General features: G+C 41.7%; 1 protein-coding gene across 2 annotated transcripts in view; it reads left to right on the forward strand.

Annotated features, from left to right (window-relative positions):
* Positions 1 to 553: 553 nt before the first annotated feature.
* The window catches only part of notch1b (notch receptor 1b), a 47285-nt gene continuing 26552 nt past the window's right edge, over positions 554 to 21286 (forward strand). For both annotated transcript variants that reach the window (XM_078251299.1, XM_078251300.1), the window contains exons 1-8: positions 554 to 825; positions 1538 to 1619; positions 14932 to 15194; positions 15710 to 16048; positions 18475 to 18597; positions 19266 to 19499; positions 20179 to 20334; positions 20723 to 20908. In XM_078251299.1, coding sequence (XP_078107425.1) covers positions 768 to 825; positions 1538 to 1619; positions 14932 to 15194; positions 15710 to 16048; positions 18475 to 18597; positions 19266 to 19499; positions 20179 to 20334; positions 20723 to 20908 — 1441 coding nt within the window. In that variant the 5' untranslated portion in view covers positions 554 to 767. The remainder of the gene's footprint in view (positions 826 to 1537; positions 1620 to 14931; positions 15195 to 15709; positions 16049 to 18474; positions 18598 to 19265; positions 19500 to 20178; positions 20335 to 20722; positions 20909 to 21286) is intronic.

Consider the following 21286-nt stretch of genomic DNA (forward strand, 5'->3'; position numbering starts at 1 on the left):
AGGCCAAGTGCAAGTAGGCCTACCTCAAAATTGTAGGCGTACTTGAGTAATGTAGCCTAGCTACTTAGTAAATTTCCACAAACCCTTAAAGCTAACTTGAACTGTAACTGTTAGGGTTTTAATAATTGCTTTAAATTTTAAAGTCTTAAATGTTCTTAGCGCATTTCATAAGTTACCATTAAGCCATATTTAGCATAATGTCAGATTAGCATAAATGTAGCAAGTTTATGCTACTTATTTACTGTGTAAACTACATAGCCTAATAACTTAACTAATAACTAAAAAGTATTTTTTACAAAATGATAATTGTGCGACGAAAACCGCTGGCACAGACTAATTGCTGGACTAATGATTCAAACTTGTTCATTAACTAATCACTAAAGTGGAAAAACGCCCGGGAAACCCCACTCCCCTCCAAAAAAAAACTCTCCATCAAAAGTTGTACAGCTTGTGTCTGTCTGGGGACCAACTGTGTGTGTGTGTGTGTGTGTGTGTGTGTGTGTGTGTGTCTGTGTGTGTGTGTGAGGAAGAATACGCCCCTCGATGCAACGGATGGAGAAGTGCGTCCCCTCAAGTCATTTCCAACCTGGGATCTGAAGTGACGACATCTCAAGCTCGGAGTTCTCACAGACGCCGCTTTACTTTCTCTGTGGATCTACTCAAGGATGAACTGAAAGTGATATTTTTATCTAACGGAGAGGAAGACACACTATCGGATCTATGAAAAAACCCACGTGGATTTGTATAACCATTTTAAACCAGAAGGAATGCATATTTTCTTTGTGAATCTAACTTTGTTGTTGTCGCTGATAGCACTAACACGAGGTGAGTGGCGCGGGGTGAAGTTTTCTTCATTAGTAAGATAAGAAAATGTAGTTTGATAAGGATTTACTTTTTATAGTTTAGAGTAGAGTTTGTTTTTAACTGGTTGCATTCACTGCTTTGTCAACTGATGGACTGAAACTAAAGTAACGTTATCGTAACTTTTTTGGACTCATCCTGCAGGTTTCCGAAGTTAACAAACAGTTAACTGCAGGATGAGTAGCCTATTACCTATATGATTTCATGCACCTTGGCATGATCCTAAACACATCTTTTCTGCTGTCTTGCAAATTGGATCAATTCATGCTTGTTACTTTAACCAAGGCAGCTGTTGAGCACTTGTCCAGCAAACACTTAACTTTTTCCACACTGGTATGTAAACGCATGCCTTTGCAGTTTGGATTCAGGGCAGTGTGTGTGTTTTTTTTTATATTATTGCAAAGCTGTGTTACTCCCCAAATGGCACATTCTTTTTGGGACAGTTGCAGACAGGAGCATGCAACTGCCAAACCGGTGTCAAGTCCCCTTTTCACCACAAAAACTGCTCTTTGAGGTGGCAAGAGTCACACCTAGACTTCACATTTATGGAGTATTACAAGTGTGTAATAACCCTGAGGAAAACAAATATTTACGACATCACATAGACAGAAATAACTCCTGGTTCCTGGACTTGTTTAAAAGTTTCAGCAGGTGTGTTAAAACTTTCTATTTGCAGGTCTAAGATGCTCCATGCCCACGGAGTCGTGTTTGAACCAGGGGAGGTGTGTAGCAACTCCAGATGGCAATGGAGAGTGCAAGTAAGTTATAACATTTCTTATTCTCTTTAAGTGATAAATGGCGAGGAATACCTGCAGAGAAATGTGTCATTGTGGAATTTGACATGACTCTCGATTTTTGGTTGACATGTGAGGGCTGTAAAGGGGGCAAGTGCAAGACCAGCGTTGCTGTTTCTGGGAGGCAAATGGTCACAGAGCTGAGACAGAAATGAGTGGACATTGATGAGGACAGGGGTCACTGTGAGAGAGAGAGTGTGTGTTACTGCCACCACACTCTCCCCTCTGCAGCCAAACCCTCGCAGCCCTAAATCTTGCTTTTCTTTTCTTTCACGGATCGACAGCTGGGGTTGCCAGAAGCTCGGGGACCATTGTTCCTGCGCTACGATTAATTCTGTGTGACTAATCTGGGTGAGGCTTCCCAGAGAGACCCTCAGACTCTGTCCTCCTACCCCCCCCTCCCTTCCACAACCCCTCCTCTCTCCTGGGATTGGGTCCCCTCCTCAATGGCCCTCAGTGCTCTCTCTCTCTCTCTCTCTCTCTCTCTCTCTCTCTCTCTCTCTCTCTCTCCCTCTCGCTCTCTCTCATTCCCCTGGACAGATGGCATTGGGTAGATGCTTTTTAACCTGCTAAAAATGAAAAACAAGTTCTACATTTAGTATTTTTTGTATTTGGAGATGTTTTCATTCCACATGTAAACCAATACACATGTAAACCAATAAGCACCAGCTTTGCCCAGAACTCTTTTACAACAAAAGCCTATTTTGCACTTGGTTCTATTTCCATCCTGGCATGAGCAGCACCAGCCAGTGTCACCTCGCTGTGGCAGAGCTCGGTGACCGGGCAAATGATTGGGCCGGCCAGGTCACGGCTCCCAGACTGCAAGACCCAGGCAGCCATCTTGGCCCCCCGCCACATCTTAATTTGGTCTGGTTGTGTTATTCACCCCTCAATCACACACTCCCCCCCCACCTCCCCCAGCTCCTCATTGGGCCACAAAGCCATCATTGTGCCCCTGCACTGTTCTCCTCCTCAGACTTCTCCAATTAAACATGGAGATGGACATCCTCGCAGTTTTGAAAAGATTTGAGCGGGCACACAGGGCTTAGTTTGTGATGGTGTGTGTGTGTGTGTGTGTGTGTGTGTGTGTGTGTGTGTGTGTGTAAAATATTGCTGTGTTAGTCATCACTGTGCCACCAGAGGGCATGGGAAAAAAATGAGGTTCATCAAGTTCGGGCTGCAGAATATTCATAGCAGAAACTTAGAGCTAAAATGCTATTTTGGCTATTTTTTCCAATAATTTTAGACCTTTTAGATGATGATTTGTGCACAAGCCCAACACTGACACCCCAAATGAAACAGTTACTATTCTTGATCCCCTTTGATTACCGTCATGAACCTGGTCTCTTCTAAAAGGTAACAAAAAGTCAGAATTAGTCAAAATGATACTGAACCAAATTTACAGAGAATGAGGTTTTCGATGTATAGTTTGTCAGTGAGCGTTCAACCAGCTGCTGCTTGAGTCGGTATGTGTGGAAGTGATTTTTGCATGCATGAGGATTCTTACTTTATCAGAGGAAGCTACGTGCTTAACTGTTACATAACTAAAGGGGAAATCCAGCTGTTGAGTATTGCACCTCCACAAATTAAATGCAGGCAGAGCTTGTGGTATTCAGAAGTGCTGTTAGTCAAGCTAAAAATCCTGCTAGGATCCAACCTAATACAAACAATAGCATCTTTATTTAGACCCTTCCTGGTAAAGAACCAAGTCTTTCAAGATCCATGCCCTCAGTTTATCTTAAAAGTTTGCCATCTCAAGCCAAGATAACCCTGATGACATCCCCGGGAGTATTTTGTCAGAACCAAAGAAGACATTATACAATGGGGAGCAGGGTTGCAAAAGCAAACTTACACACATTTAGACTTATCAGAGACTGCCTCCCATTTCATGCTCTAATACCTTCATGCACACTATGATCTTTTCACATCTAAGTTATTGTGTAACCTCTTGGTCACAAGCAGCACCTACAATAACAAAGCCTCTTATGATGATATACAATCGAGCAATTGAAATTTTGGACAGGAAGCCGATAAGAGCTCCTCATTGCCATGTTCTCAAGAAATTAAATGTTAAATTTCGACAATTTTATTAAATTTGCTAATCTTAAACTTGTATAAGTGCCTACATAGCCAGGCTCCCTCGGTGCTCAGTGAACTAGTGGTTCCTCTTAGAGCTTTGGGTTCTGTATCGCGTGGCGCATCCAACGGGAACTGTAAGATGCCCTTACGTAAATCTTCATTAGGTCAAACAGCCTTCTCTGTTTGGGGGATCAATATGTGTGGAATGGGTTACCTACTGAACTTAAAAATTAACCTGACTGGGATCAGTTTAAACTTCTTCTGAAACTGTTTTTGAAAAGGGAGCCTGAGTCATGTAGTCATGAATAATCTGTTGCTCCTCTTGTATGGTCATTTATTATATTAGCCTGTGTTTAGTCTGTATTTCCTTGTGAGTTTTTGCATTTGAAGTTATGTATCTATTGTTGAGTTTGTGTTCTTTACTGTCTTTTATGCAAGTGTTGAGTTATTGTATTTAAAAAAGGGTCCATCTAGGGACTTACATTGTGTGGCATTGGTCTATGCTACATACTTGTCCCTATACAAATAAACATACACAAAACTGTTTTCACAAGCTGAATACTTTACTAGGTAATTTTACTAGGGCTCTACCAGTAACCAAGGTTTACTAATGTCACTCCACCAGGGTTAATTGGGTTAAAGATTAAGTATTAATGGATATATTTCTTTTTATCAGTTTAGTGTTTGTAATATCATGCTTGGCCTGGTGAAGGATAAAGCCTGACAATTTTTGTCTAATGAAAGCATGCAGAGAGGTTTTTTTTTTCTTCCTGAGCCTTGCTTCATTCTTGACAGAATTTTGATTGGGTTTCTCCTCAATCAAGAAGCTGTCGCTCTTGAACTTGAGTGTTATGTCGAGGTCAAGCAAGTGGGATTGGATGCTTCAGTTTTATATAGTCTGACAGAGATGCCTACTTGACATGCCATACCATAAATACCATCTCCTCTTCATATCTGGCCTGCCTAGCATAGCCTTGTGAGATTCTGACTGAAGTTTATCTCCAAAGAGCTTTGAGGAGGCCTCTCATTTGCGACAGAGGCTTGGCAGCAGGAGAGAGCAGTGACAGAGCCCAGTCAATCCAGACCAGGAAAAATAACTACCAAATTCCAGTGGCACAATGGCCAGAATCAAAGCAGCAGAGCTTCTCTCTGCCCGGAGAGATGAGAGATGTCGGGCGAGGAAGGACGCTGCTGAGAGATCACAAACCTTCATCATCAGTTAGTCAGTGTGATGAAAAAATACAACTGATTTCTGACAGCCTGTTGATTGCAGGGAGTCACATTATTTAGGATTTAGGTTCTCGTAGTAGATGAAGAATGTGTTTGGATTAGGCCAGGCTGGAAAACAATTGGCCAAATGTTTGGTTCTTGTCTCAAAGGGAAACATATTGTCACTTGTACTCATGTTGCATTATTGTTACGACTGGGTAGTATTTGATTTTTTTTATATTAGTGCCAGTAGGACCCCTGAGCTCTGTTACAGTTTTACAGTTCCTAAGTAAGTAAAATACACTTTTAAAATTAGCAACGTTTCCTGATGTTTCTTCTTTGGATCTGGAAATTCCCAGTCAATAAATAAGTAAACAAGACTGTGCATCAGCCACGAATGCTTGACACCGCTTCCGATGCTTTATGCTAGAAATACATATTGGCCGATTATTAAAAAATGTATTGAGGTTTGATACTCATCGCTACAGTCATTATTGTTCTGACAAACATGGCTGAAATAACATGTGCTTACCAACTTTCCATCACCTCTGACTCTTCCTGTGAGTGCTTATTTTGTAGTTTTGTGTAGATTGTAAGTGACAGTCATTGTCATTGACATGTTTTTGGGGGGTTGCAGTGTGGATGGCAAACCTTTTGCGAGAACTTAAATCCTGTAATCATGATTTTCAGATTTTTCTCTGTTTGCATTAGATAACAGAGTATTTAATTCCCTGCTGGTATGTGCAGCGACTGCTACAGTATACACCCACTTCAATGAAAGTAAGCCCTTGTCTCTCCGGTTCTGGGGATTCCTTAATGGCACCTCTGTTCACTCCGGTCAGATGAGTCTATCTCACCCCCCCCGCACCCCCTCAATCCATTCAGAGTCAGGAAACAGCCTCGGAGTGGCCCGAGGGAAGAAAAGGTGCCGTATCTGATCTTATCATCACACAACGAGAAACACACAGCGCGATGCTTTAATATGGCCGCTGCCGCTGGTGTCAGGTTCCCTTTGGCAGGAGTTTGGCTGGTGAAAGGGCTGGTCGTCAGAGTGTTCTGGCCGAATGAAGTGACTTGGTGGTGGGGAACCTCAGCGCAGAGGATTAGTGATATTTGAGCCTCCCTGGTTGGCATATGCCAAGACAAATCATATAAACTTTGATCGCAGGCTGGGAGGATTGACAGCATGTTTGTGTGTGAGACAAAGACACTGGGCATACTCCTAACCACACTTCCTCATTTCTTTTTTTGCCAGACCACCTGTCTGGGTTATAGTATAACAACTAGGAGGGACGTGCACTCACCCACACTGCAGCATGCTTCATAATACCCATGATTACTTGTGGTTTTGCCCATTGAGCTCCACACAGGGACAGATCGACTTTGTCTGCCAGGTGTGCTTTTAGCTTTCAGTCACTTCTGATACTCACTCACTCACTCACTCACTCACTCACTCACTCACTCACTCACTCACTCACTCACTCAAAGAATATTTAGGAGAATGGAGTGCAATGCCTTTGTGGTGAAACCTAACACAAAGACATGATATTTTTAGATTAGTGACTTACACTTCCCAAGGATCATTATCTCTGAAGTCCATGGCGAACAAACATCCTTAATTATGCTTAGACATAATAAAAAAAGACACGTTTTACAACTCCAGAACTTGCTTGAGAATCATCATATTGATCTGCTACAGTATCTAGCCACAATGTGCACAGGCAGCTAACACTAGATGGCTTATTATGTAAAAGACTTTCCAATTCTTTTGGTGATTTTGAGCAGCTAAAACACACAATCCTACTAACTTTTTAGGTATCAAAATGATACAAATTGGCATTTCACTGACTCCTAAAAACATCTTTGGCCGAGTGAACAGACACTGGCTTGCGAGGCACGTTAACCAGTTAACCAGTAACAGCCAGTTGATTTTGTAGTTTGGCTAACTAAAGAAATAAATGTACTGTATATATAGCTTCTAAAATCTAAATCTAAAAATATAAAGCCTGCTAACACCCTAGCCTGTATTGGATTGATGTAGGACAATGCAGGATGCAGTGATGGGATATTTTGGCATGCTCTGGCTCAGACCTTGAAGTCGGCGTGTACAGTAACAACCTGAGTGTCCGGTTTCACTGTCAGCTACACCTTCAGACAACCGTAAAGCCTTTAAGTGGTTCCCAGCCTCGTAAAGTAAGCAGTGGCAGAAGTCATTAGAGCTGCTATGATTCTCAAGACATTCATACCCAGACACACAGACACACACACGCACGCGCGCACACACACACACACACACACACACACACACACACACACACACACACACACACAGTAAGTGGTTGGTCCCTTGAAGGGCGGGCTCTTTCCCATGGGCTGCGTCCGTAATGCTCCCAAATAAACAGGGTCTCTAATGAAGGCTGCCAGATGTGGGCTGGCCAGGTCAGCTCTCCTGTACGATTAGAGAGGAAGGAAAAGAAGGATAGATATAAGGAGAGGGAAAGAGGGGCAGCGTTTCCCCTGTAATTTCTGTAGCCAGTGGGGATTTGGTGGTAACTTTGGTTTCAGTTCCACAACAAACAACCTTGTTTTTTGTGCCAGCTTTGGTTTTAGTGGAAGAGCTATTTTTATTTCACTAGACTCAATTTCTGCAATTTAAGCTGAATTTAAGTGTGCATTTCAGTGTTGATTTCTTTTCAACCAGTGGTGGCAAAGTTGTCACAGTGGTTAGCCACTATATGTTGCTGGGAAAACAAGAGAGGGCAGAAAAAAGAGGGAAGTGTTGGTGGAAAGGAGAGTAAGAGAGAGGCCCCCCTTGGGTAATGCTTTTAAAAACAGATCAGACAAGACTAAAGAGGACTTAGAACCAGGCACAGAACCAAACAGCCAGGAAATGAGAATCGGTGTTGGGGAGGCGGGAGGGATGAGGGGAGGGGGGCCAACGGTACAAACATGCTCCACTAACACAGTTTGACTCCAGACTGGGAGCTCTGTGTCCCTGAACGAGACACCTGAGAGAAAGAGCACAACTCTGGTTTACATGTATTAGAACTTGTCTTTCAATATATACAGTACATCTTTTGGCCATCCTCTATGCAGTGAACAAAGTCTGAGAAGAGAAAGCAAAAGCAAAAAAAAAGTATTACCAAAACCCACTATACTTTACTGACTGACTCCATTAATCGATTATTGGTTGGTCTATTAAATAGTGAAAAATCTCTCTCACAGTTTCCTAAAGATTAAGATGATGTCTTCAGATACTTTTTTTTTTTATCAGACCAACTAAAAACATTTAAAGATATTCAATTCACAGTGATATTAACACAACAAATCAACATATCCTCACACAGATAGCAGAGAAGGAAACTGGAACCAGTGACTGTTTAGCAATTTGTAACCTAACCTCAGACCTTAGCAGTTACTTTGGCGAGTACAGTGTTATCAGAAACAATATAAATGATTTCTAAAACCATGAAATGATATGATCCAAGTTGTAATAAACCAGGTTTAGTTATCTTCTGTTATCTTTTGCTCAAATATATAAGGATAATATGAATACACAAAGAATACTCTTAATTATGTCATTTACAGAAATGGAACCAGACACTGATTGTGTCTCCCACAGAGCTTTACATGGCACAATAATTGAATAAATGCACAACCTAATTCACTAAGCTTCTTAAAATGGATACAGATTGGGGTCCGTACAGCTGCCAAAATCTGTGTACTCACTCTAGGTTTTTATTTGTATACAGTGCACATCTGTAGCCTACATATTATGTTCAAAGCATCCGTCCCCGTCTGTGTGTGACCTCAGAAATATGGCAGATGGCAGATTGGCCCGACACTGAGGAAAGCCCCTCCAGAGTGACGCCTGGCCAAGGGTCAGGTGTCACCACAACATCTGCTGTAGGCTCGAGCCGCCGTCCGGCCCTGTTATGCATCCCATCAGTGTCGCGGACCTGTTGCCACGGGCTACTGCGGCAGCAATAGAAGAAGAGACGGCCCAGAAGTCAGCGCAGAGGAGAACAATGAGGGCTACTGGGCAGGGATGACAGAAAAGATAATAACAGTATCAGCCTTACCGCAGAGATAATTCCACTGCTGTCCTGCAGTTATACGATACCCCCCAAACACCTGATATTTGCTCAGCTTCTGATTTGTGCCCCTCTTTTCATGTCTTCTTTATTTACTTTGCCAGCAGCCCAGTTTACCTGCTGCTGTTGAGATTATCCCGCCCGCCAGGCCAGCAGTTTTCTCTTGTTGAAGCAGCTGCTTTTCTCTGTTTGTTTTGATTACAGCCAAGACTCCATAAAAGAGTCGTTAATATCTTTTGTTCCCCCCCCTTTTTTTATAAGTTTGTGCTCTCATTGAGGCTATTAAGCTTGCTGCCTGTAAAAGCTGTTTTGTGCTGAGCGCGTATTTGACGGGCTCTCGCCAAGTTAAAGAGCAAACTGTTAGCATTCTTTGCCTAACGTGTGCTACAGTTGACTTACTGCTTGCACCTCAGCCAGAGTGTGTTTGCATAGTGCGTCCACGTGCACCGAGGTAAGTGTGCAGAGGTTCTATCTGTTTGTCTTTTAGGCCTTGGTGTGAGACGCTGGGCTGTTTTGCGAGGGCAGATGCCAGGTTTCAAAGCTGGTGCGAGTTTTTTCAAGGAACCATAAAGTAAAGCTGCCAGCGATCCTTGGGTTAAGAATCAGGACAGGAGACTCTTTAAAGTAAACACCAGCATTCCTTCTGAACTGGCAACCCCTCTGTCTTTCTCCCCTTAAAAACCCAACCAAACCCGTTCCAGTTTCCTTTCTTTCAGTCTCCATTGTTTGTCCCGCTGCTTGTGTGTGTTCTGGAGTTTAAGCTTTTCTTTTGCCTTACGCTTGGCCTTCAACATCGCAGATCACTAAACCGTTGCAGAGCAGCTTGGAGTAACTTGGATGAAAGTTTTAGGGGGAGTGAGCAGTAGTCAGTTGAGACTTGTAAATCCTAATGTGGTGTCTTACAAATGAAAAGGAATGAGTGGGGGAGTGGGGGGGGCAGTGAAGGAGAAGAGCGGGGTGAGGGGGTTTGGAGGGAAAGAAGCTGCACAGAGGGGAGCGAGCGGATGCCAGCGACCATACGACTTTGAACAGAGGGAGTGATACCGATAATGTGAAAAAAGTGGGAAATTCAGGGATGAGCCATATATAATGAAAGACGATTAAGAGAAAGATTTTTTGGGAGACAGAGAGGAGGGGAAGGAGAGGAAAGAGTGTAACAGCTGAATACGCCCGGCCTGTGGTCAACTCTGAATGAGGAGGAAAAACAATGGGCCCACTCATCCCCCACTCTCTCGCTCCCTCTCCCTCTCTCTTCTCTTCTTCACTCGCTCTTCACTTCTCTGCTAAGTAGTGAAGGGATGTGTGTGTGTGTGTGTGTGTGTGTGTGTGTGTGTGTGTGTGTGTGTGTGACATCCATTTGGATGTTTTTTTTTTTTTACCATAACTGTAAAAAAAACAACGTCCAAATGGATGTCACATTCTTGCTGCAAAACAAATCTACTTACAGGTACAAATAAAGTAACCTGGACCTGAATCTGAACTGAACATGTTTTTAACACCAGTCAGCTTGATTCTTGAAATGTATTCACTTATAAACATTTTTATTTGTTTCTAAATTGATTTTGTATATTTATTAAATGTCCTTCTTTCTGCCCTGTTTACTTTTTTCCGCCACAGATTAATTCAATAGTATTTAAAATAAAACAACCCTCAAAATGACTTATTCAGACTAATTCATAAGTTAATAAGCTTATTTTTTTTGCAGTGCATGGCCCTTGTCTCCATCTAGGCTTGAGGACAGTAGTAGGATGGGGTGCCATGCAGAGGAAGGAGGCAGAGTGCTGGGATATGGGAGGTTTGGGAGGAGGAGGAGGAGGAAGAGGAGGAGGGGGTGAATGGCCGTGGCAGCAGCTGCCGTCTCCTCATTAACATGCGCACCTGCTCCCAGCGGCCTTTTTCCAGCGAGCTCGTGTGGCGCCTCACAACCTCCGCACCCGCCACTGCTGGGACTTAACTGGACTGGCCTTCTAGCAGCCAGATCTGCTGCATGCAGAAAGTGGAACTGCAACAGGTTATCTAGAGTAACAGTATCCCTAGTTTCTGGAAGTTAAAGTCTGAATTTGGAAAAACAGCAGCCTGCAAAGTTGCCAAAAGTACAGCTTCATTATCATATCAACTACAATAATAAGACAAAAAGTACTGGATTACAAAGTAGACAGGCATCTCATTAAATCTGGATACTATGCAAAGGCAAAATGTCTGGTACGTCTGGTGGGTTGTTTTAAATTGCCTTTCACCTCAATAATCAAATGTTGTTAGATTAGATTGAACTTTATTGTCATTAGATTATTGACAATACAAGGACTGAGACAATGAAATACAGTTAGCATCTAATCATAAGTGCAAAAAGCAGTAAAGTGTTGTAGTTTTTGGTCTGACTTTCTCCTTGTCTGAATTAAGGGTCTAATGATAGAGGGTGTTATATGTTTCAGATTGTAAAGACCTTTGAGGCAAATTAATGTCATTTGAGAATTCACTTGACTGTGTGATTTTGTAAGAAAACACATCTGGGATTTTTTATTTGCATGTAAAAAATGTGACTTTCAACTTCTGGCATAACTGCTGGTTTGACCTTAATGATCCCAGGCTAAATGACTCTCAGCTAAGGTACCACTCTCTGCTCTCTACGTAGTGACATGCCACCACTCACTACTACTGTTTGTGCAGCGGGCAGCCTAGCATGTGATGTTTTCTTTTCCTTACCATGGTCCTAAGGCTGCCTAATCCCCTGAGAGGGAGACCCTGTCTAAACACATGCCTGTCCCTACAACCCTGTCCCTAAACCCACGGCTCGGCCTCACACACACACACACACACACACACACACACACACACACACACTCTGGACCCCCTGGGAATGTTTGGGGACGTGGTCCTGCCAGCCCCTGCGGGCTAACAGACTTGCTGTCTCTGGTCAGGTATTTGTGGGTGACGGCGGGTTTTAATGTTGTGGGAAGGCCGCTTTGATGTCTGCAGGATGTTTTATGCACAATATTGTTTCTGCGTGAGAGTAAAACACAACAGTATTCAAAGAGTACTGTTGATTTCTAGATATTCTAGACCAAGGCCGCCCAATTTGGGGCCCGCGGGCCAAGTTTGGCCCGTGCTCTCTTTGTTTTGGCCCGCCATGGATTTGACATATTCATGCTTATTCTCCTCTTATTTTAAAAGTAATGACTACGAAACGTACATTTTGTGCAGTTAAAAAGTACGTAATCTGAGTTTAACGGCAATGTAATGCACAGTGCTGGGAAACTTCCCATTTAAATTACATATGTACGTTTTATCTATGGAGAATGGCCAGAATTATGGTATTCTTCAACATCAACATTTATTTTTGGCCCGTGGCCTTCCATCCAGATACATTTTGGCCCTTCATATGAAAGAATTTGGGCACCTCTGTTCTAGACACATTCTCTGTGGGATTTTTTTCGCAACGCAGGAATTCACTTTTCAGAAATCTTTCAGGTAGCGCCACAGTCTCTTCCATTTCATCCTCTTCCCATAACTTGTCTATTGCTGGAGCGAATCCTCTCTGGGGAGGGAAGAATAACGGGCGGTGAGGTGGGGGGCGCGGTGCTTTGAAGTTTCCATAAGGTTGGCTTGCAGCTCAAACACTGGCATAGATGCTGCCTTGTCCTCAGGATGAATGAGTGCTGACAAAAGGGTCGAAGCGAGCACTTTTCAGCCCGGAGAGCCACTGAAGGGTGCCATGATGGCTTCTCTTCTTGTGTCTCGACTTTTGGAAAGGACGGATTAGGAAAAAGAATTCCAGAATACTGCAGAATTGTTGTGTTCTTGTCTCCCGTGCTATTGAGTAGATGCTTTGTTTTTGTAATGACCAACCCTCCCTGGCCACCCAGTGTTGTTGACAACAGTATTGCATCTCTGAAGGTGATGAATATGGGAATGTGGCAGTAGGGACGGTCCAATGTGGCAGGTCTGAGGTGGTTGGTTTTGGTGTCAAATTAAGGACCGCAATATTGAAATTATGAAGTGCTGACAGTTGGCAGTATGGCTGGGCAATATATCGATATTATATTGACATCGATATATGAGGCTAGATATCGTCTTAAATTTTGGACATCGTAATGTCGTGATATGATACAAGTGTTGTCTTTTCCTGGTTTTAAAGGCTACATTACAATAAAGTGGTGTTTGAACTTACCAGACTTACTAGCTGTGTTATTATTGGACTTTACCCACTCAAAACTCTCATTGTGTTAATACTTTGTGAAAGCACCATTAGTCAACCCTACAATATTGCCGCAATATCGAGATTGATGTATTTGGTCAAAATATTTGGTATATGGTCCATATCGCCCAGCTCTAGTTGGCAGTGAATGCCTGATCAAACTCACAGTCCTTTTTGCTTATACTTTAATAAGTTATTTACTGGTTTAAACAAAATAATTGTAAAACAAAACATATAACATGAAATGTTAGGCAAAGTTCTTGTAGGACTGCTTGTGTACAGATACTTTTTTCAAGCTTGAGAGATGCTAGTGGTATGTGGATTTTGTTACCTTGTGACAGAGCCACACTAGCTGTTTCCCCCTGTTTCCAGATTTTATGTTATGCTAAGCTAACCAGTATTGAACTATTCCTTCAATCAGATATTTGAAGATTCAAAACCTACAGTATTACTGGAGCATAACTTCAGTGATAAAAAAACAAAACCTAGAGAAAATCATATGAAGTAGCTGGAACAAGTAAATATTTGCAATGTTTACATAATAAATGACTTAAACGGATAAATCAGATACAGATACTGATCCTGTGCTTAGTCTTTGTGCATAATCTTCCTGTGCAAGACTGCACACTGTGTAGGTATGAGTGTTTGCATGCTCTGTGTGTGTGACCCTCTTTGTTGAGCCGTGCGTATCCTCAGGGGACACCCTTCATCTTCTCTCATTGTAATTGTAAATGTGTGAATGTGTCCCTGTGATCTGCAGCATATCTCTCTCTCTCTCTCTCTCTCTCTCTCTCTCTGGGAACTTGTTGGCTGTGGTCCAAGTGGCGTTTATGACTCAGAAACAACCTGTGAGAAAAATCACAGGAGTTTGTCGCCCTCTGTTCAGTTTTACTGCTTGAAACACATTATTGGCGGGGGGTGCCGGTAGAAAGATGAATGTCCAGTTTATAGCATAGTTTCTCATGGTTGTGTTGCCGTGTTGTAAAAACAGCAGGGACAGGACCATCGTTTTAAGGTAGTTAGTCCTATTGGTTACCCAAGCAGCTGATTTATAAGCACAGTAGCACACAAAGGGATGACCCTTGCTAGTCCGGTGTGTTGTCTTACCCTTGTGAACTCTTCAATCTGTGCTGAGCTGAACAAGATTGGATGGACAAAAATAGCGTTTGGGAATTTCCTTTGACCACTTCCACTCTTTGTTATGCTGATTTTTAAAGAGGAAATAAATAAAGAAGGGACATTTATTAGTAGACCAATATATCTTGCAGAAAGAAGAATTTTATCAGATGATTAGTAAATTGTTTGTATTCATGATATACTGGTGGTTCTTTATAATCTTTTGTTTGATAAATAATTACTTGAATGGGGCCAAAGTTCAACATTTTAAACCAGTCTTTCTTTTATTAATCAAGCAAGCATGAGAAAGTAAATGTCATTTATAGATGCCTTTTTATTGTGGGTATGTTAAATGGTGAGCTGTGCTTATTTTAACCCAGTTACTGTTTTTTGTGGGATCAAGTAGTTGCACAACAGTTATTTTAGTCTTTTAGATATTCTTATATATAAGACAATCTTCAAATAAGATGCATATCACAGTATGCAGAAGTCATTTATTCCCCTTATAGATGCAGCCTTTTCATTCCTCACCTGTCAGGGACTGCTGATGTTGTTGCTGACCTCTCTACCTGTGTTTTCTCAGGTGCCTGGATGGAAACGTAGGAAGCAGGTGCCAGTTTGTTGACCCGTGCACCACCTCGCTATGCATGAACGGCGGCACTTGTCGCGCCGTGTCCAAGGGGAACACGGCGGACTTCAGCTGCACCTGCAGACTGGGCTTCACCGGCCACCGCTGCGTGACACCCATCAACGATGTCTGTATCAGCTCGCCGTGTCGCAACGGAGGCACCTGCGAGGTGGAGAGTCTCCAGGCGTACAAGTGCCGCTGCCCACCTGGATGGTCAGGTAACACGCAGCAGGATTGTTATAGTAGAGCAGTGGTTTCTAACTTTCTAACTATCTGAGGGGTTGCAAGATGATGAACATGATAGGAAAATATAAAAATCATAGAAGATAAAGACCTGCCTGGAATCTTTTTTAAATACAAATTACTAGATAGTTTTACCTTTTCAGGGCAAAACATTAGTAATTTGTTGAACTGATCACAACCGATAGTTATAGCAAATAGACGTAGCTCTGTGTTAAGGGGTCATTTTAAGTTTTAAGAGATAGAGACTATAGTTTTCTGTCATTTTCAGTTTGGAATTTGAAGGATTGGAAGAGGTTTCCAGAATTAACAGAGAATAACTTTGATAAACACTTGATTCTTTTCATGACCATTGTCTCAGATGAAATTGTTAAACTAGGTAGTAGAGAATTGTTTGTCTCATGATGTAAGAGTAAAATCAGTAGAAACCTCTGACCCTGAGAAAAGAGCCTAGCACAGCCTATACTAGAACAGCATTACTCTGTGCCCTCAGGTAAACTGTGCCAACAAGCCGACCCCTGTGCCTCCAATCCGTGTGCCAACGGTGGCCAGTGCTCCGCCATTGAGTCCCACTACATCTGTACCTGCACGCCCTTCTTCTCTGGAAAGACCTGCAAACAGGACGTCAACGAATGTGATGTCAATTCTTCGCCCTGCAAGAACGGCGGCGTGTGTATCAATGAACTCGGCGGCTACCAATGCCAGTGCCCGCAGGAGTACATGGGCAAGCACTGCGAGAGCCGCTACTTTCCCTGCAACCCGTCGCCCTGCCAAAATGGAGGCACCTGCATCCAGAAGGGAGAGACCAGCTACGAATGCTCCTGTGTGCCAGGTATGGAGATTACACATGATTTATGGCTTGGGTGCTACATTAGAGGAGGTCTTTACTGTTATGATCAGCTGTAAGGCATTTCAATCTATGTCAATGAAACGCTTGTGTGACCAGCATCGTTTAGGGAATGAAGAGGCTTAAACATGTATGGCTGAATCTCTCTGATGTTTCTTGCCATCTTGATGCGCACTGCCCTTTCACCGGTCAACTTAGCACAAGCAGCGGTGGTGGGCAGTGTGCGAGGCCAGATCCAGAATTTTATAATGACAGAGAAAGAGTAGATGTGCTTTTCAGAGTTTTTTTTTTTTTTTTAAAACATATAAACTAAATATTAATCATAGCCGAGTATTTGTACATACTTTAAAACGTTTCTGTTTTTTTTTTTTTAAAGAAATTACTGAGGTGTGATATCAGTCAGCTTATTAAATGCTCTGTGTTACTGAAGTCTCTCAAGTTGAATTTAAATGTTACTGCCTGCTAGTTGCTGGCTAAGCAATGATGTCATTCAAGGCAGGGCTGTTCCTGCTTGTGTTTGTGTGTGTGCGTACATAGTATACGTGTGTGTTTCTGCTTTGGTGTGTACAGTGTGTGAACAAGACAGAGCAGGAAGACATCGGGGCTTATCATAAGGAAATGGTCAAAGGACAACATCCTTTTCACATAGCGGAGTAAAGCAAAGCTTGCTGGGAATATAGACCTCCGCACAGAATAAAACTTTGTTTTTGCCTGTTACCATTAAGTCCAAAACAAGCTGTTCCTTGAAAGAGCATCCTTTTGTATTATTATTTTTGTTATCCTTGAAAAAATCTATTCCCCAACATATTTTACACTTAAAATGTCAGATAGTTAACCGACTCTCTTGCTCCTCCTTTGGAGAAGCATCATTATGAAGCAATGTTTTCATAAGTGGGTCCCCATTTTATCTTGTGCATACTTACAGAGGACAAAAGCACTGTGAGTGACACGATTCACATTCTTGCTAGTGGTTTCACACTAATCCACTGATCAACAGATGTTAGTAATATGCCAAGCAAACTAGAAAAGCATTAGCAAAGTGCAGGGAAGAAGAGGACTCCAAGCTAGCAAACATTGATATAAACAATGCAGGTTTCCAATTTTTCAGGAAAAATTGTTTGGAGTATGGCTGGGCAATATATCGATATTATATTGATATCGTGATATGAGACTAGATATCGTCTTAGATTTTGGATATCGTAATATCGTGATATGACATAAGTGTTGTCTTTTACTGGTTTTAAAGGCAACATTACAGTAAAGTGATGTACTTTTCTGAACTTACCAGACTGTTCTAGCTGTTCTATTATTTGCCTTTTCCTCACTTAGACATTATGTCCACATTACTTATGATTATTTATCTGAAATCTAAGTGTGAAGATATTTTGTTAAAGCACCAGTTGTCATCCCTAGAATATCGCTGCAATATTGATATTGAGGTATTTGGTCAAGAATATCGTGATATTTGATTTTCTCCCTATCGCCCAGCCCTAGTTTGGAAGTACATTTGAGGCCTAACATGTTCTCCACATGGTGCCTTGTTCGTTTCTTACTTGTAATGTTGATGATCAAGAAAGCTTTCTCACTGTTTCATAATTGTAAAGCATTTTCAGGAAAGATAAAGGTTGACAGAATTTCTTTTATATATTTATATATAGATAAGGGAGAAAAGCTGTATTTTGGGATATGCGCCATCCCCAATTCAAGTCCAGCTAGGGGCCGTTGTTACGTGTCACCTCCCTATATTTCACCCTGCCTTAAAACACCAAAATATTTATGATTTATTAATTTAAACAAACACAAATGCTATTCTAGGTGTGAAGCCGTAATGAATGATGTAAAGGAGTTACTGCTTGATGAATTATAAAATCTTGTCACATTCTCTTGAATATACTGTATTTGCGTGAAGGTACTGCACAGTGGTTGAAAGCAACAAACACTGATTTTGTTTTGCAGAAATGTCAGTTTCTTATAACATGTTGCACACGTTTCAAGTAACAGTAACAGTCGGCTTTACTAGCTGTATGCCTTGAATTCAGAAGTAAACAAACAATTGTTTAGGAAACGCCATAAAGGTTTTCGGGAAGATGACCAAAAGGACTTTTGGCAGTGGCATTGATGACTTGTACTGGTTTTGATTTATTACTCAACATGCCACATGTGCAGTCCAGTGGTTGCCTCTTGTGTAACTGTATAGCACAGTGGATGCTATTACATGGCGAGGTTACCACAGACCTCAAGAGGGTACAGCTGCCTTCTTTCTTGGCAGGGAAAAAGACAGTTGACCACATTTAACTGTAGAGAAGTTTCACTCCGTTTGTTGTAAATGGGAGATGGAGTAGAAATGACTAACTAAAGATTTGAAGCCTCCCACTAGGAGCCTGTTACATATATTTCTCTCTTTGTTTCAGGTTTTACGGGAAAAAACTGCAACCACAACATTGATGACTGTCCAGGTCACGAGTGCCAGAATGGCGGGACATGTGTAGATGGAGTCAACACTTATAACTGCCAGTGTAAACCAGAATTTACAGGTTTGTATAGCGATGTTCTAGTACAAAAAAAGTAAAGTTACTATCACTTGAATCGTAGTGAATATTTTTTTTTTTTGCAATGATTTTTAAAATCGATTCTTTTCCCTAGAATATTTTATTTATTTTACCCAATGATTCACCTAAATAATATATTTATACAGTACCGCTGACAGCAACTACATCATATCCGTTGCCAGCAAAACCGACCGAAAGCAGAAAATTCTGAAAATATGTCATGGACTTCTTCACAAATGAAATAAATGTCAGACTTACTGACTGACATGTGATGTTCATTCTTTTTTAGAAAACAATTAGTTTTTAGAAATGTCTCATGATGTATCATCTCCTAGAAGTGTATTATTCAACTTTTGTTTTGTTAAAGAAGGAAAAGAAAATCACAATACTATTAATATTTAAAAAACTATTTAACAATAATATTATGGAATCGCATTACTTCTAGGATCGCAACAAATGAAAATCTCAATAGAAATCGAATTGGCACTCATGTAAAACCCGTGAAAAAATCAAATTGGCAGAAAAGCATATCGTCCCAGCCCTGGTGACTTTATATACTGTAAAAAAGTTTGACAGTAAACCAGAAGGCGCAGAAGAAAAGAGTTTTAGGATATAAGTGGACTTTAACCTGCTGATCCCTGGTCCTCCCACAGGTCAGCTCTGCACAGAGGACGTTGACGAGTGCCAGCTGATGCCCAACGCCTGCCAAAATGGCGGCACGTGCCACAACACCTACGGCAGCTACCAGTGCGTGTGTGTGAACGGCTGGACTGGTGACGACTGCAGCGAGAACATTGATGACTGTGCCAGTGCTGCGTGCCACCAAGGATCCACCTGTCATGACCGCGTAGCTTCTTTCTACTGCGAGTGCCCCCATGGCCGCACAGGTACTTACATGTTTATTTTAATTTATGGGAATTTAGCTCTTAAAGGTCCAGTGTGTGCTACCCTAGCTGTAATACGTACTTTGAACTGCGTGGTGCGAGAGAGTTGATTGCGATATATGATCTCAACGCTAGATGGGAGAAATTTCTACACATTGGACCTTTAATGCTTAAAAGAAAATTATTTTATATGGAAATGTAATGGTTGTATACGCTTACATTCTTTAGATTAGCTGTCTTTTACGAAATTACACTTTATTGTTAGGTGTGAAGGGCATAGGAAGTAACAAATTAAAACGAAAGGCTGTAAAGTCAACACCAGTGCTCCATACAGAGAAAGTGACAAATGTATTAATGCTGATCTTTGGTGTCTCTGTGGTTTTGGTGTCCTTGGTAACCATTAGTTTGTTTTTTTACTGTCTACAGATGACATATTAGATCATTTCTACATTTTGACATTCAGTTAACTTCTCACTGCCATCAGTTTGTTTTACTGGAGGGACATCTTTTTAACCTACTTTTTTCTTCCCCAAATAAAATTGAATCTTTGACGTGAATTCTGTGCTGTTCCAGATTATATACATGTTGCCAAGTGTACTTATACATGTGTTGAATACTTTATACTGTACGGGAGGGTATTTGGTTAAGTATTATAAAGTCCATGTTGTGTATTGTGTATCAGGACTGCTGTGCCAGCTGGACGACGCCTGCATCAGCAACCCTTGTCAGAAGGGCTCCAACTGTGACACGAACCCCGTCAGCGGAAATCACTTCTGTACCTGCCCATCGGGATACTTTGGAGCTTCCTGTGATCAGGATGTTGACGAGTGCTCTCTGGGTAAAACTCCCACTACCTGACCTGCAAACTCTGTTTGTTGTCTAGTTTCAGCCCAAAAATCGGAATGATTGAAGACACATTTTAACTTTTGCAATCTGACAGAGCTGTTTGACTAAACTACTGTCAAGAAGAGCTTTTCAACCTTTTGTACAAGCCACAAAACGAGCTCATTCTTTTCTGTTATTATTGGTACTTTGGTACCCACAATGGTGCCCATAATCGCAGTAAATAACACCCTCAGGGGTGTTTTTGCCGTAATCACACACACTCAAGGCTTTGGTTTGGCTTCGTCAAACAACACTAAACCACCTAAATCATGTCTTTACAGTTTGATTGCTACAAGACGGCCTGTTACAGTGAAAGTTAAAGTACTAATTTGTTTAAACAGGTTCCAACCCGTGTGAGCACAGAGGGAAGTGTATAAACACCAATGGATCGTTCCAGTGTAAGTGCCAGCGGGGTTACATGGGGCCGCGCTGCGAGCTGGACATCAACGAGTGCATGTCAAACCCGTGTATGAATGAGGCCACGTGCCTTGACCAAATAGGAGACTTCCACTGTATCTGCATGCCAGGTAAGACCATTTGAGTTATTATGAAAAATACTGATACTCAGGTATCTGACTATATCTTTTAGTAACATTTAACACATTCCTGAAGCATGATCGGCAGAAATTAATCGGCAACTATTTTCATAATTGATGAAGGAATTAGCCGCTTTTTTTTGTCTTATGTTAAAGTAAACTGAATATCTCTTGTTGGACTGTTGGTTGGACAAAACAAGCAATTTGATGACCTTAAAGCTATAACTTATAGTTAAGAATTTCACTAGGATTCCTACTATTTATATGGCCTCTGTGCATAACTTAAATATATTGCAGCAGTATATACTGTATAACAGTGTGAACCTCTCTCTCTGCCTCTGTTTAACCAATCCATCTCCCTCCCGGTTG

This window comes from Sander vitreus, chromosome 5 (assembly GCF_031162955.1).
Source record: "Sander vitreus isolate 19-12246 chromosome 5, sanVit1, whole genome shotgun sequence".
Taxonomy (NCBI): Eukaryota; Metazoa; Chordata; class Actinopteri; order Perciformes; family Percidae; genus Sander; species Sander vitreus.